This window comes from Rhineura floridana, chromosome 2 (assembly GCF_030035675.1).
Source record: "Rhineura floridana isolate rRhiFlo1 chromosome 2, rRhiFlo1.hap2, whole genome shotgun sequence".
In the NCBI taxonomy this organism is placed as follows: Eukaryota; Metazoa; Chordata; class Lepidosauria; order Squamata; family Rhineuridae; genus Rhineura; species Rhineura floridana.
In genome coordinates, this window is record NC_084481.1 from 10,740,850 (window position 1) to 10,757,681 (window position 16,832).

Sequence of the window (16,832 nt, forward strand, 5' to 3'; positions counted from 1 at the left end):
TCCAGCACTATCTCGTGTTGCGTTTTGGATACTCTGTTCACAGGGTTTTCGTAAGAGGTATTCTGAGGTGGTTTACCATTGCCTTCCTCTGAGTTTGGATGCATCTTAGTCTGGTGTCTCAGCTTTGACCATTCTGCCTTGGGTGCCCCTGCTAGGAGTTTAGCCTTTTGGTCTAGACTCCTGATGGTATTACTCTTAGCTTCTTCAACACTCTCAAACCCCCTCACCACGTTAAGGTGTGATAAGAACAACAAATATGGAGATGTAAAATAATTTCAGACGGAAATGATGTGAAATGTCAGGTGATGGATGGGTGGGTTATCCTCCATGTCAAAGCCCCATGCACCTGATAGCCAGCTTGTTATTGGGTGCTTGGGAACTGTAGCTCAAGGGGCTTTGGAAGCCGTATGCTCATCAGAGCACTGAGCTTAGGACTGGCAAAGCTGCTTTCTGCAGGATCAGCTGTGTGATTAAGTTCCCCATGGGGTTAGGGTGATGACTTTAGCCCTCCTTTCTGTAGGGATCGGCTGCACAATCATGTTCCCCACGGGGTACTTGGTCACATAGCCGAACCAGCAGGGTTGAACTTTTCTGAAGGGATTATCTCAGTGATCAAGTTCCTCAAGGAGAACTTGGTTGTGCAGCTGATGCAGCTACATCTCTACCTACCCCACACCTGATGTCGTATATGATGTCAAGGGTGAGATAGGTATGTGTGGTTTGGGGAAAGCAGCTTCATGGTCCAAATTAGTACCCATGTCAGGCCAAATTTGATGTGTGGGCCAGAGCTTCCCCACCCCTGCTCTTGTCCCAATATCTTACTGTAAATAAGTTGAAGAATGTGTAATCAAAATAATCACACATTATTCCTGCCTCTGTTACCCCCCCCCCAATTTCCTTTGTTGTTTCCCAGTGTCTTTTAAATTGTGAGCCCTTGAAGTAGGGACCTGTCATACCTGTTCTTTGTGAAGTGCCACGTACATTGTTGGCACTATGTTAGTAATAGTGTTAATAATAGTGAGAATTCATCTGTAAATATACTAAAAGCAGTGGACAATAATGGATCCCCTAATGGTATGTTGTCTTCTATTTCCATCAGGTAAGTACTGGCACTCACTCCAGCGCTATTCCTCAACAGTCAGCTATTCTTTGATAGATGCACAGAAGTGTGAGAACGAAGAAGCAGAAACTGTAACAGCTATGGCATCATTGTCAGTGGGAGTTAAGCCACCGCCTGATAAAAAGTGAGTTATTTCCATATGCTTACATCTAAAACAGTGACATATTAGACAAAAAGTGGGAAATAATACCTGTATTTGCAGGTAATTATGCCTCAGAGTAATGACCTGATTTGAAAAAAAATGAAAATACTGTACAGAGACTATTTTATACACAGAGAGAAAGCTGGTAAAGACCTTAAATGAAAAATCTTGGAAGAGGAATAAAAGAACAACTGATTATGTTCAGCCAGGACAAAAATAAAATTCAGTGGGATTGTAACACACTTAAAATTTTAAAATACTGTGAAAAGGCTTGTATCATAGTGGAAGGTATTAGATTTAGACTGCAGCAGGATTGATTTAGATTTAATAACAGAAGTAATGCTTTGAATAATTGAACAATGGAACCAATTGCTTAGGAAGATTATGAAACTAGCTCTAAAGATTCTAAATTGAGGCTGAATGAAGCAGCTGTCTGGGGAAGTGGGTCCAGAAAATCAAATCCTTACATTTATTCTGGAAGTCCATTCGAATATTAAATCACTTTCATATTGGGTTGTATCCAGTGTAGCATGAAGTAAGGGTTCTGTCAGTGCAAGGATTAGCACTGGTGCAACAGAACTTACCTCCTCTCCTCTCCCCCCCCCATATGCAGCCTAGATCTGTTCTAGAGGTTCCTCCAGACCTCCGGATCAGATTTGGGAAGGGTGTGGGGTGCTTGAGGGAGGGAGAGGAGGGAAGTCCCATTGCACTAGCGGTAATCCTTGCACTGACAAGATGCATTAGTTGAATGCCACTGTTTGTGGCCTGAGTGTTTTGTAGCTGAATAATGTTGAATGGAGGTGGAAACTACATATTAACCTGGTTCTTTTAACAAAGTTGGAAAGCCAGATTTAGCTCCAGATGTTCCTAAGTGATTATTAGGAACATAATAGAGCAATACAAAGGGGGTGTGGAGGGTTGTAGGCAGATGAGCTACCAAATCCAAAGTTCTTCTGGGCTTACACTGTCAGGGTGAAAGTAGAGGCTACATTTTCATCTTCTTTTAGGGGGGGCAGTTGCAAATTTTGGCTTTTTTAAAAAAGGTTTTCCTTCTCATTGGCACCACTGAGAAGGAAAATCGGCATGCCAGGAAAGTATTGGATCTGTTCCAAAAATGCCTTCGTTTTGCTCTGTCTGTCATTGGAGCATTAATGTTAGAGAAGGGGCAAGCAGTGGACATTTCCATGGCTGCAACAAGGAGGCCTCCATGGCTGGTTTTCCAGCTCTACCCATGGAGAAGGATATCTGCAAAATCCCATAGTCCCTCCTATGGGCGACAGAATGGTGCCCTAAATAATTTAATGGGCATGCGCTTTTACGTTGAGGATGCTGGAATCCATATCAAATCACATCAAGCCTTATGACATTCATTCTCTCTCTCCCTATCTGTGTTAAATGTTTTTAAATTACACTGGGCTCTAAATTTGTTATTTTAACTTGTATTTTTATTCTGTAGTATTTAATGGAGCATTTTTTTAATATTGTCAAGGCTAATGGCTAGTATAATAAAAAATTATTCAAACTAAACGCAGGCTATCTGCGGCTGCCTGTACTCCACCCAATTCCATCATCTTGACTCCTCTTGATGAATTTCTTTACAGGCCAGATGAGGAGCCCATGGAAGAGGACCCTCCCCTGTAGCACTCATCTTTTCGGCTGGAGTTCTCCTGTTTGTTCGTCTTGTCTTGAAGCTCTGCCAAGAAGCTTTCTCTTGTTACTTCTGCATCCTGTCATGGTTTTCTTCCAGACTACAGCAAGGCAGCCATGCGTGAAAGAAAGCGAAATCTCTCCGTATCTGTACAGAATATGCTTGTGGAAAAGAAAAAGTGCAGGTGAAGAGCAGAAATATTAAAGACGTATGCATTGAGCATTCTTCCTCTTTTCCTAAATGGAATCTATGAGAGTCAAGAAGCCAGTGAAGTATTTGGCAAAGTTGCCAACTTAAAAGAGAGAGAAAGAAATCAAAGATTTAACATAGATATGACAACTTTCATTTAAAACTGGTGCTTAAAGTTTGATTATCCTTCGTTCAGACCACTCAGACCATATTGTAGTTTTGGTTTTTATGTTTTATTTTTGTGGCTCTTGCCTACCTGTGATTCAGACATTCTCTTCAAAACCCAAATAATATGAGGAAGTGTTTTTTTCTTTATATGAAGGGTGAAAAGAGAACTGAGCTTTTTATATCTATATACATGCAGACAGACTATATACGTGTGGAGAGGAAGAACGTAAAACAAGGAAGATAGCCCAGAAAGGGGATCGGCTTTAGCATCTCCAAAGCCATCTGAAGAGTTTGTGCCTTTAAAAAACATAGATTGGATTGATTTTGGGCAGCTGGTTTTTTCTGACGTTTTGAGGAACAATGCCTTAAAGAAAAGAACTCTGCAGCAGTTCCTCTGGCAGGGCAGGCCGAGAACTGCAATCAGCAAGAAAGGCTCTAGGATTTCTGCTAGCATGATTACTTAAAGCAAGCAATGGCCGGAGCTTCTCCAAAACAGTTGACAAGTTTGGATTTTGTTTTGCATTGTTTTATTGCTGTTTAAAATGAAAATTAAGGTAGTTGCCAGTAATGTGGCAAATACTGTTGGGTTTCTAAAATTCAACTGTTATTTAAAAAATCCCAACATCTCTCCTATACGTATAACCATTTTAACTATCAATTTGGTTGTAAAAGCATGCATCAGACACAACTGCAGATTTTAAAGAATTGGAATGCTTTTTATTAAAAGCAACTAGCATGAGATACTGCTTAATATTTTAGGTATAAATATATAAATGTATATGTATAATGTATATTCCAAATGTATTCCAAGCTTAGAAACACGACTCTTACAAATTATTGATAAAATATTTATAATGCATTTATTCAAAATATATCAATAAATGCAGATTACAATGGTAGCCATTGGAAGTTCCCTTGCAAAAATTTATTTGTGAATTGGAGTGTAAGGGTTTTTAGTAAAGGGATCTTGTTTGAAACTTGACCATTTTCAAACTGTAGTTTGGAATGCTTTCAGAATGCCAACGTTTTAGCCACTAGGCAACTACCCTAAACATTGCTATTTTAATTTTAAGGTTTTTAACTTTGATCCTTTTCTAACAAAATGAGTTTTCTAGCAAATATGTATTTGCTATTGCTTTATTTTATATTGGTTTTTACAAAAAGCCCCGGAACAGCCTTATTTGCATGGATTTTCATTTTAGTTTCCATTTGACAATATGTTTCTAAACAGTAACCATTTTCTTGACCTTGATCACTTTTCCTTGCACGCTGGAATTGTATTTGTGTTTGGACTTTTGAACCATTAACCATTTTCATGGTCATGTGGGACAGTTGCAAATTGTTAGGCTTTGTTTTCAGAAAGCCCTTTTCACAAAAGGAAGGATTCCAAGGTCTTTTTTATATCAGGAAACTGATTATATATTTTATCAGTTCTTCAGTCATAGTTGCTATGCTACATAAAAAATAAGGAGCTTTCTTACCTTAAAAACGTAATAGTATTACAAAGAGTGATGTATCATATATCCTCAGTATAGAGTGTGGCAAGGATTATTAAAGGCATTCATAACTTAAGTGACCATGTTGAAAGTCTGCCAAACTCTTGTGCAGTTAACACTAACACAAACACACAGAGGTTTTCCTGAACCACTCTGGTCGAGTAAGTCCTCTAAAAGACTGTTTCACAGTGAATAATAATATTAATTACTTCTTGTTGGCTGGGAGAGTGTTAATCTTGGCCACTGTTTCCTATTCCCCCAGTTGCCTTTTGAGGTGAGGGGAGTTGTCCCTCAAAATAAGTAACTAAACTTTTAGTAGTGAAATTATAGCTAGAGAAGACTGAATTCATGTGTTCTTTTTCAAGCAGTGTAGGATATTACATGCCACTCATCTGAATAACCAGTAGTATTTTCCTTTTTTAAAATTTTTGTTATAATAACTGACAGGGTCGCTTAGTAGTAATTTATTTTCTGGTTCTGAAAAGTTTTATTTTTCTTCATTCCATTAAGAGCAGAATTGTAAGAATTTAAGCATAAATCTGACTGAGTGCAAGAGAGAGTTTTAGGGTTTTATTTAATGCTTAATATGCAATTTTTAAGACAGACACTACAATATTTGAGTTCTTGCTAACCCAAATACATTCAAATTGATGAATACTTTTTGGCATTAGAACTGCCAAGAGCATACTCTAAGAGTAAAGCTTGACAGTAAAGATAAAATGTATATTTTATAAAATGACTACCTTGCTGCTGTGATCTATAAAGATTTTTGCTGTGGAATCATCTGATTTCATATTTTGTTAATTTAGCCCTTTATCACTGTTGGTAAAAGTGATGCATCTATAATCACTTCAGTCTAAAATACTTTATTTTCAACACCAGTTTACATGTTGTCAAAATACTTGCTTTTTTCATTGCAAGAAGTAGTTGATACACAATGTTGAGACGATGGCCTGGAGTATTTGGTAATGCTTGCAATGTTGTTAATTTTAAGATTCTACATTTGTTTCTTACAAACAAATGTTGCTACATCATTGTCTTTCTAAATTCACACACATCATTGTTATACATCAATCTATTTCACAATCCAAAGCTCTTGAGTTTGTTTAAAAAGGTCATTGCATAACCTCACTCCAAGACTGAGTCTGGGTTTCCTTCTACAGTCCACGTGTAACACAAAGGAGTACCATTGTAACCTTGTTTTTTTCCTGGAAGTTTACTTCATATGGACCTTGTGGGCTTGTGAGCTCTGTGGCTAAACGAAGAGTGCAAGCTGATTTAAGCAATGACCTGTATTTCCCACATTTTTATATACTACAAATATGAGGTACCTGAGTTCCACCAGCAAGACACTAGAAGTTTTTACTAACCCAGCTTCCAAGGTATTGGGGTGGCTTATTTACAACTTCTCTTGTAGCAATTTAAAAACAAAGGAACATCTTAAAATCGTATTACCCAGAAGTGACTCCCAGGCTGTAGTACAAAGTACTAATAGTTGAGTATTTAGGGTTTATTTTACTTTCGATACACAAACATTCCTTTTTATTAGTCATGTACTCATTCCATTCTTCCTTTTGTAAACTTGTGGGCCCACATTTTATGGGCATTGATATATATAAATATATATATATATATATATATATATATAAAATATATATGAATATATTTTTTTAAGTTTCCTACACCTTGAGGTTGCATGGTCTGTTAGGTTGGCATGTTGTATACAGATTTTGCACGCCACACTTGGCAGCTTTGGGAAAAAAAATCCCCTCTAATGGCATTAGCAACAAATGAAAGGTCAGGATGTTTTCTGTCATGCAAATTAAAAGTGAGGAGCATGGAGAGGGGGAGTTTGTCTTACTGAACTTATTAAAGACCTGTGCTTTTTATTGTAAAATAAAAAAATACAAAGGACTACTTAAACATTTGTCATTTTAAGAAAAAAAATATCTAGCACTTGTGACGAACCAATAATAGAGTTTATTGTATTTATGTGGAAATCATGTTCTTGGGGAAACTACACAGAACACACAAGTACTGCCTGTGTCATTATTCTTTGGGGGGAGTTTTTTGTTTTTCCTTTAGGCAGGCAAGGGATAAGGCAGGCACAAACCTATGCCAACTTCTTTTTGTATTAATTCTGAGATGAAAATGTCAAGAACTTTAAAAGTTAACTCTTCAGCACAGCTGTGTTAACATTTTTTAACGATGTATCACTAGATTACACTTGTAAGCAGTGATGTACTGTGCAAACACTGTGGTTTCAAATACAAATTTATATCAGCGGGAAAGGAAGTTTCTTCATAGTGATAGTTGAGCTTGTTTCCTCCCAGCTTCACCTTGTATTTGATATTGAGTAAAAATCCTATTGATGGAAAGAAAAGAAAGAAAAACAAACAATTTAACACTTCTGGTGCTCTACATTGGAGATGCTATATATATATATGGGTTGAAAAACTATTCACCCAAGAGTTTGTTACAAATATGTAGTACCAAAAGTTGTAATTCTATTATATACTGCTTTATACCTATACATGCTCAGTATGTTGTCACCATTGGTAGCAGCTACCAGTTTATTCTGTAATTTAGACACAGTTTCACTCTTAACTGTATGAACACTTTAAGTGATGGTAGCATATTCTTTGTACTTAAATTTTCTTACGACCTTTTTCCTTTCCTTGGTGGAGTTTAAAGTTTTGCGTTATTTTTCTTAGCGCGCTCTCTCTCTCTCATTCCTGTTTCTGTTGTTTTGTTTCACTTGTTTTTTACTGGCCAATGGTGTCTTTCTCTGACAATACCAACTTCAATTTCAACTTTAATAGAAGTCCAGTATTTTGTACCACATTATGACAACTTGTTATTCTTGTGGTGTAAATAAAAAGATAAAGTGAATTATAGTACCATCTCTGTTGCAGTTGCTGATCTTCATATCTGTTCTCTTTCACTGTTTGACTCATTCTGGTACTCCTACACCGAATTGCCATTTCCTGAGTATGACTCGTAGAAATGGCATGTTGCCTTCAGAGCTCTGGAGCAGAAAAGCTTCTGCAGATCATCCCTTTAAAGAAGTAAGTATATCTCAAGGCTTAGTTGTTAATGAGGTGGAAACTTGTCTTTGGATTGCACTGCTTCATACAGCAAGTTGGGGCCCATATGACTGCATACTCCTCCATACCCTCTTCCCCCCTCCACCACCACTCTTTGCACATAGAAAACTAAATGCTAATGCTAGTCGGGCGGTATAAAAATCTAATAAAATAAAATAAATAAAAAAAATTAATGTCAGGGAGAAGTGTTCTGTTTTGCTGTTTGACCTGGTGTGCTAGTTCTCTGTGTAGAGGGTAAGAGAGTGTGTATGTATGGAATCGCATTTCACCACCTGAGCCCAAACTTGCAGTCTGAATGGTTACAACCCAGACACAAGTAGACTACCTCAGTGGTGACTAGACTTCTATCATAAGGTTGAGACCTTGGCACTAGTTATTATTCATCTTCATTAACATTTTCCAAACCATCCCTCAGGCTAACAAAATAATCCCTGCTAGTGCATTTCAGTCCAAATGTATGCAAAATCAAGATTAGTGGAGAGGTGAACAAATCATACATCTTGTTCTAAACACAATATATAAAATGTGCTACTGTTAGTTAAATGGTTTACCTATTGCACTAATAACCATATGTTACATTTCAGGCCAAAATCAAGAGAACTGCACATTTGACTTTGCACAAGCAGCATCTCACTTCCATTTTCTCCATGCAGGAAGCCCCATCCCCAAACCAGCCAAGCTGCTATTGAACCTTGAGGAAGCCTCAAACACAGCTTGCAGTGTCCATGGTAGAGTTGATACTGAAAGTAAAAGAGTTCTGTTGGGGATGTCTACAATACATGTTTGGGTTGTGGCCAATGATGTAGAAGCTAAATACCCCCCTATGTTGGATATGCAAGACTTTTATCACCCCACATCTTGCAAAACCAACACTTTTAGAAAAGTGAGCACAAGTGATGGACACGCTGTAAACATTAATTTCTTTCGGATAACCAATGAAATGCTTTGCACACAGTGGGAAGTCTCTATGCACTTAACAACAGGTTTCTTTGGATGACACTCAATAGCTGCCACATTGCTTTTTTTAAAAAAGCTATTAAAATATAACTAGTACCAGTGCGGATGTGCTATCCTTTTTTCCATAATGCCATCAAAAATAGCATTTTTAGTTACTCAAAGCCGTTTATTAGTTATTCAAAAATGAAGATGAATTAGTCTACATCCTCTGCCATTCACCCCATCTGCAGATTATCTGGTGGGGAAATGTAATGTGACTCAGGATCCTATATTTCCTTAGAAATGCAAATATTGTGCCCTTTTCTACAGGGATATGCTCTTTCTCTAACAGTGTTTGAGGAATTTTTCTGAGGGTGCGAAACTTCTAAAGCAAAATCAGACTAACTATTTGTGTAGCTCACCACGGCAACAATATAATATCTGAAGAATTTACAAAAGGAAACTGTAATGATCAAACCTTTTGATAACTCCAGGCTATGTAGCTAAGTTCTCAATAAATTAACAATCTATTAGAATAGTAGGTATGGATGTTGGAGTTGTAGTCCAACAACAACTGGAGGGCCAAATAGCCATCCCGATACAAAGACTAGCCCCACTTAAACTAATATTTTAAATTAATCTCCTGTTGTTCCTTTTGGTTTAAAATGGCAAGTTCAAGGATTTAAATAGTGTAGACTGACGAAGCTTCCGGTGTTATGGCTGGAAGTGGGAAGGAATGGAAACAATAATGCAGCTGTAGATTTCAAGAGGACTTCATCCAAATTCATCTGAGTGACCTTGAAATGTGGTGGCACCTACCCTGTAGAACTTACCCTTAAATATCAGACAGGCGCCATCTCTGTTATCTTTTCAGCGCCTATTGAAGAACTTTTTCAACAAGCCTTTTAAGTTGAGACCTTATCCTAGTCTGCTTCTGTGTTGGAATTGCTTTGAAATATGTTTTAAAACTTTTTTAAAAAACACTATGTTTTTTAACCTTTTTTTAAAGATGTCTTCAAAGCTTTAAAAAATGTTTTAAAAGTTGTTTTATTTTAATGTATTTTAAAGTCTGTTTTTATCATGTTTTAAAGTGTTTTTAGTGCTTTTGTTTGCTGCCCTGGGCTCCTGCTGGAAGGGTGGGATATAAATAAAATAAATAAGTGTGGTCACTGGCCATTGCTAGGAATTGTTCACTAGTATTCAGACTCCTTATCTTCTATAGCTGAGAAACGGGAAACATCAAAAGTATAAGGAAGTGATGTACCTCACCCATGCTGAGATTTGTGATGTCCAAAGATCACCTAGAGCTCACAAATTTCACAGCAGTTGCGATGCACAAGTTCCCCCTCCTCTCCACAAATTACAGCAGAAGCAGAAGGTCCAGATCACTTTGATTCCTGTATTGACCATTTTGTCAAACACGGGGGTTCACAGAGGCATGCAGACCACAGAGGCCAGACCATAAATCTGCCAGGCAGGAGGAACCAGGGGGTCAGTCAGATTGTTTTACCATTTGGGAAGCGCTGAAGGAGGAGGCAGAGAAGTCCTTAAGGGAGTCCAAATGTCCGGAAACCAAGAGATCCGATCAGGCAGGGCAGGGTTCAAGGCACGGGTTTAACAGGAGAGCTGGAGTCATGTCTGCAGCAAGGCTTGATGTTGACTCTAGGAAGGAGTCTCTCCTTCTAGCCTTTTGTACTCTGCATGCTGGCCCAGGTGCTTCCAATCAGCCTGTGTTCTTGCAGCTCTCCTGCTTCTTAATAGCGCTGATTGCCTTTGTTGCTGCAAAACCTGTTGGTGTCTTCTCTCTGCTGGGGAAGGGGCAGCCTCCTGGTCGCTTCCTGATCCCGGCAGGCAGGCTCCCTCAGGGGCTTGTCTCTGGTCTGGTGAATGGTCCTGGGCTGTCTCCCTGCTTGTCCCCTCTCCTGGGTCTGTGGTCTCCCATTCTTCCTCCTCCTCGGATGAGTCCTCTGAGGGGGGTATGACACATTTGGTGATGTCCACATGTATAATCTTTTCGGTTGCTCAAAAATTGTGTTGCAAGAAAGAAATTATTGGCTTCACAGAATTCAATCAGTCTCCTGCTTCATTTGTATCTCCTAAGCCCCATTTCCCCACAATTTCTAGTTCTTCTCTGTTCTGTACTTTTGCATTCCAGCCCCCCATGATTATCACCACTTATTATTTTGGTGTGTGATCAATTTCTTCCTGCATAAAATCTCTCCAATTCCTCTTCTGCATTTGCCATTGGAGCATAGACTTGGATGATGGTTATGTTCATAGGTTTCCCGTTAAATCTCATTGATATCACTCGCTCAGACCTTGCATTGTAGCTCCTAATTGCTTTTGCTACATCACTTCTCACTATTAAAGCAACACTGTTTCTTCCTAATTTCTCATTTCCTGCATAAAATTGTAGTTGCCTGATTGAAAATGTTCCATTCCCATCCAATTTAATTCACTCATGTGTATTGTAATGTTGATGCGTTCCATTTCTTGCTTGACAATGTCTAACTTTCCCTGGTTCATGCTTCTCACATTCCATGTTCCTATTTTGTATGTCGTACAACTCGGACTCTCTTTTTGCATCTCTGACATAAGCCTCTGGGCTTCCTTTTGGCTTTGACCTAGTGGCGTCATTAGTCACAGCACTACTTGTCTTTGTCCATTGTCCTTCCCCAGTGGCTTGTTGAGTGCCATCTGACCTGGCCTATAGCATTCTTTAAAATTTAGCATTGTTTAAAATTTGCTGTTATTTAATCAGGTTACTTCAGTTATTGTTCTGTACTGTGTATAATGATTTTAAACATTTTTATGTTGCTGTACACCACCCTGATATTTTATGAGAGGGCAGTATATAAATATTTTTAGAAATAAATAGCTGAAGTAGTACACATCACCATCTAAAGGGGGGGGGGCATAAGATCATTTGATATAACTTAAGGAATGTACATTTCCATCTTGGCGAGTGGTGGTGGTGGTGTTAAAACCATTAGATCCATTGACTAAAATTACCTAACTGCCCCATTACCTGTTTGTTACCTGCCTCAATATAAAGTGCTAAGGTGGTCCTTACACTTATGAACCTGCCCAAGCCTAGACAGCTGCCTGCCTCAGAGGGCCTGTACTCTGGTGATTTCTGTGGGAGATTTAATTGACTGGTGTCAGGAATATTGGCTTCTAGATAGTGGCACTGTGGAATTCTATCCTCAGAAAGTTACATCAAGTTCCATCTTTACCTGCTTTTATTTGATCTTTGAAAACTTTTTTTTCTATTGAAAGTTTTTTTACTCTATGATTTTTTATTGCTGTTTTTAATAATTAGCCTTCAGATTTTTTTTGTTGCTGCTAATTAGCTTTACTTTATTATTTTATTGATTTATATATGTTGTGATTTGATTTCGGCGAGCCCCAGAAAATCAGAATAAAAATAACCTGGTATTCCTGGATTCCTGCATTGAGCAGGGGTTGGACTCGATGTCCTTATAGGCCCCTTCCAACTCTACGATTCTATTATTCTTTTATGATTCTAATGCAAATAAATACATAAATAGTGTTCTCCAAGTCAGAGTAAATAGGGATGTCCAATTGGCCTGGAGCTTTCTGTTAAAATTGAAGTACACAGTCACAACTCTATAGCTGAGGATAAAAGTTTTGTGAAATTAGACAGAATGTCCTTGAAGCTCTTCGTTTCTCTAACACTTTTTAAAAAAAATGATGCTTATCATAGTGATCTTTATTGGGTTTTTGGGGTACTATCACCTTGCAGATAAATAATGTACCTTCTAATGCAATTTCCATGTAGCTTTGTGCTTTTTGGAAGTATAGAATGTCATACGTTACAACGTCTACATTAATTGCTTTAATTATATGGCTGAGAGCACTTTATCACAATCATTGGGTGATAAATAACTCTCTAGCTCTCCCTGGTGGATACAATTTGAAAAATCACAGTATTTAATTTGGAGGTGGGAAGTAAGGTTAAAATAGGTAGCCTTTTTAATGTGGGATTCTTTGGCTTCCATTGCAGTCATCAGACTGCTCTTCCTCTTCCTATAATGTTGGAAGAAGTGGGGCTTAAATGCTCCTAATGAATGGGTGAATAAATACATGATTGATAGAGGCTTGCAGACTGTTAATTTCTTCATGACTTTTCAGGACAGCCTTTCTCAATGTATTCTTCCTTTCCTTCCTAGCTCAGGCATTCTGGATTGCAAAAGAAAACTGAAGGTATAGATGTGCCTTAGACTATAGATTAGGATATGAGCACAGAGCAAAAATCTTTGGCTACTTCATTTCTGCAGTACTGGAATCAGAATTGTGCATAGTGCTTTCTGAAGAATGTGTTAGATCTCAAAGATGCTACTTCCTCTCGCAGAGCATAGAAGCCAGATCATATATCTTGTTACGAACATATTATGTATTGCTGGGAACTGAACTAAGCCCCTGTATTTGTGATATAGAACAACCTTGCTCTAAAACAGGGATGGCCGGAGTTGTACACCTGGTATACAGTCCCTTTCCATCTCCTTCTTATTGCTGGTCCCCCAGTTCCCATTGTCCCTGACAATTGCCCGTGTTTGCTGGGGCTGATGGGCATTGGGAGTTTAGCAACACCTCAAGGACACTGTGTAGCCTACTTTCTCTCTGAAATCTCTGCACTCAGTTCAACTGCATGCAGGTATTCTTCTGTATTCTCTCTTGCCATTTGCAAACCTGAGCAGACACCATTTTTTCTTGTATGAAAGGCTTCATTTATATGTTTGTGAACACCAAGGGTGTAATTGTCCGAGGTCATAGACCCGTTACTTTTTTTGGAGCAGTGTCCCAGCCACTTCCCTATATATGAGCCTATCAAGAGAATGTATTCGCCGCTGAGAAGAGACACACATGGGGACTTGGCTGGGACACTGCTCTGAAAAACATAACGGGTCTACGACACACACACCCGGACCCTGGATGACTACACCCCTGGTGATACGTTAGCCACTGAGAAGAGTCCTGGTCCTTTTGTGTTGATTGGAGCCAATCACAGTGAAAGGAGATGAGCCAGCCACTGAGAGGTCTTCTCAGTAGCTAACACACAGCCTCCCTTTTCATGCTGATTGGCTCCCAAGGACATCTGTCATAGGGGAGTATGGAGTCGCAAGATGAAAGGGAGAGCAAGGGAGATGTGGGAGAGTGGGTGTGTCGTGATGCTGCATGGCGTGACTATCATGAAGGGACCCTGCACTTCCGAATTTGCCACGACACTACTGGTGAGCGCTTTCTGTTTTAAAGAGGTATGGGAAATAATTTGCTGCTGCTGGAAGTGGGGTGGGAAAGATGCATTTCTTGCCACATAATACTTTTTTTAAAAAATCAAGAGCAGCATCAGCACCTGATAATCCTTAGGTATCTGCTACCTACCCCGGCCCCCACCATTAAAGAACCCTCTTAGCCACACAGGGTTTATCTGGCTTATTAATTTCCCACAATGCCTCTGACCTTTGGGACTGACCCACTGGCATACGGGGGTGGCCCTTGAAAACTGGAGCTTGCTCTCCTCTTTGTGGTCTGGTCCAAACATCATTTACAGTAATAGGATCCTTTCCAGTGAGAGGAGGTGGGACTGCTGTCTTAAGAAGAAAGAGAAGGAGCCAAAGAAAGTCTAATTGCATGACAGACTTTACTAGTCATATCCTCACAATTTCAATTTCTAATGGGTTTTTAATACACAAATTGAAGAATTAGAGTTCAAATTCCTGCTCTTTGCCATTTAAACACATTGGGCCAGTCACTTATCTCTTCATCTGCACTACATTACAGAGTTATTGTAAGGATAAAATGGGGAGGGGGATTTTGAACATTGAGCTGCTTGGAGGAAGGACAAGATAAAAATGTACTAAATAAAACCACATGGCACATTATTGCTAGCCATGGGACAGGCACTTGATAATCCTGCGTCTGTCAGTTGCCTGTTCATGTCCAACTGGTTGTGAGCAGCTGCCAGAAACAGGATTGCAGTTTTGGTATGAAAATGTTTAAAAAGTGTATCGATGAGTTTAATCTAGCATGGTGCCCTTTGTGTGGATCACTAGCCACCCACAGTCAGGGAACCATTTGTGGCAGCTTTTCACATTGTTCCCTGCATGAAGTGGCTGTGTGGATTAGCCCCTATGACAGCCTGGATTTTTGTGTGTGTGTCTGCTTGCAGTATTGCATCTGCCAGTCTATCTTTTGATGAGCCTTTAGATTTTATGCTCAGCCAAGGGGGTCTTCATGCCAGAACTGACAAAAATATAATGTGGCCCATCATGGCAATGGTGGTGTAGTTGGAGATGTCCTGATTACCTTCAATAGATGCGCCGTTACAGTTTTGTCAAAGGTGTTGCTTGATGGGAACCAAAGCCTTGATGGTTTCTTAAGGATTGCAGATGTTTCTCCCCCCTGAATGAGCCATCTAACTGCATTGGTGGAGACTTGTGCTTTGCAGGTGGGTGTATGAAAAACAGCCAGTTGGAAGTTTGCAGATGGAAGAGAGGGGGAATGAGAGTTAAAATACTAAAATATCTTCTGGGAAAGGGGGGGAGCTGAGAGTTTATTTTTAAAAGAATTATACTGCCTTTTATTAGGAAAATCAAAATACAGCAACTCTTACAAAACTAAAACAGATATAGAACCATGTAGTCATAACCACAGCAGATATTTTAGACACAACAGAAATTAAAGACCCACAAAGGCCTGGGAGAAAATATAGAGTTTATGTAAGCATCAAAATGACATCATTTAGAGGAGAGACAATTCCACAGGTGGAGCTCCTCAACTGGAAAGGCCAGGTTACTGCAAGATGTACCTGAGCAGGCTGCAGCACAACCAGGAGAGCCTCATTGGTGGATCTTGCTGACAGCACCTTAGGGCTCATCTATGCAGTGATTTAGTGTGTGTTTGGTGCTACTCATAGTTTCACATGACGTTACTGTCAAACAGAAGCTATCACACAGTTTCCCCCCTGTAAATCCGTACTAACCCAATCCGCTGATAATACAAAAAGTTTAGTACAATACGGCTCCACTCCACCCCAGAGGGGTTGCTTTGATGGTTTTTAGTGGGTTTTTAATTGTCACTTTCAGCTACTCCCCTTTCTTCGCCCACTAACTCTCCCATGAGTTCTGTTTTGTTTTGGTGGTTTATCTAGCAACTTCTGACTGCTGTCCTCCTCCCTTCACAGTTTGCTGCAGCCATCCCTTCTTAACTTCCTTCACACCTTGTAACAAGCAATGGGAATTGCCACTGGATTTTATCATTCTCATATTCTCAATCTTTGCAGAGAGAATTTTGTGCCTGGTTTCTGATTTTTTCCCTAAAAAACTAAGTGGATTTTTTTTAAAAAAGTCACCTAAAAATATCAATATTAATATCAATATTTTAAAGAAAATATAAATATCAATATTGTTGTTTTCTCAAAATATTAATATTGATAGTTTCTTTGAAATATCGATATATCTGTTTTTCCAGTGGGGAAAAATTAACTCAGAAAAAGCAAGGGGCAGTGGAGAAAGAGGGGCAGATGAGCCCCCTTTTTTAAAGTTGCCAAACTTCAGGAGGAGGTGGGGCAGGAGAGAGTGGAAATACTGCACAGTTCAAAAATATTTGCACATGCCCAGTAACTGAGCATGTGCAAATTTGAGTAATTGGTTGAAACTGGACATTTTAAGGCACATTTAAAGTTATTTCACAGACATTACCCCTTGCTCAAAATGTGAATAAATCTTTGTGTGAACATTACATTCTTCATTGTACTGGTCAGTTCTGTTTTGTCTTTCTTTTAGCCTTCGCCACGCCCCTCTGCACACCAAGAGCAAATAGGAAGACGGAGTCATATTCTTCATTGCCCCTCCCATGATTTGCAACAGTCTTCCTCCAGAGGTTTGCAAAAACTCAAGCATAAGCAAAGAGGGTTTAAAAGAAGAAGAAGCAGGGATTAAGCACTGGGATTAGGTGGAAAGGGGGTTGTGTTTCCTGTGTTATATACAAAATTCTATTTGTC

The 16,832-nt window shown here is 39.2% G+C and overlaps 1 protein-coding gene across 10 annotated transcripts in view; it reads left to right on the plus strand.

Annotated features, from left to right (window-relative positions):
* HDAC4 (histone deacetylase 4) overlaps positions 1 to 7,135 on the plus strand; it is a 247,008-nt gene extending 239,873 nt beyond the window's left edge. For all 10 annotated transcript variants that reach the window (XM_061607760.1, XM_061607759.1, XM_061607767.1 and 7 more), the window contains 2 exons: positions 1,100 to 1,244; positions 2,864 to 7,135. In XM_061607760.1, coding sequence (XP_061463744.1) covers positions 1,100 to 1,244; positions 2,864 to 2,903 — 185 coding nt within the window. In that variant the 3' untranslated portion in view covers positions 2,904 to 7,135. The remainder of the gene's footprint in view (positions 1 to 1,099; positions 1,245 to 2,863) is intronic.
* The last annotated feature ends 9,697 nt before the right edge of the window (positions 7,136 to 16,832 follow it).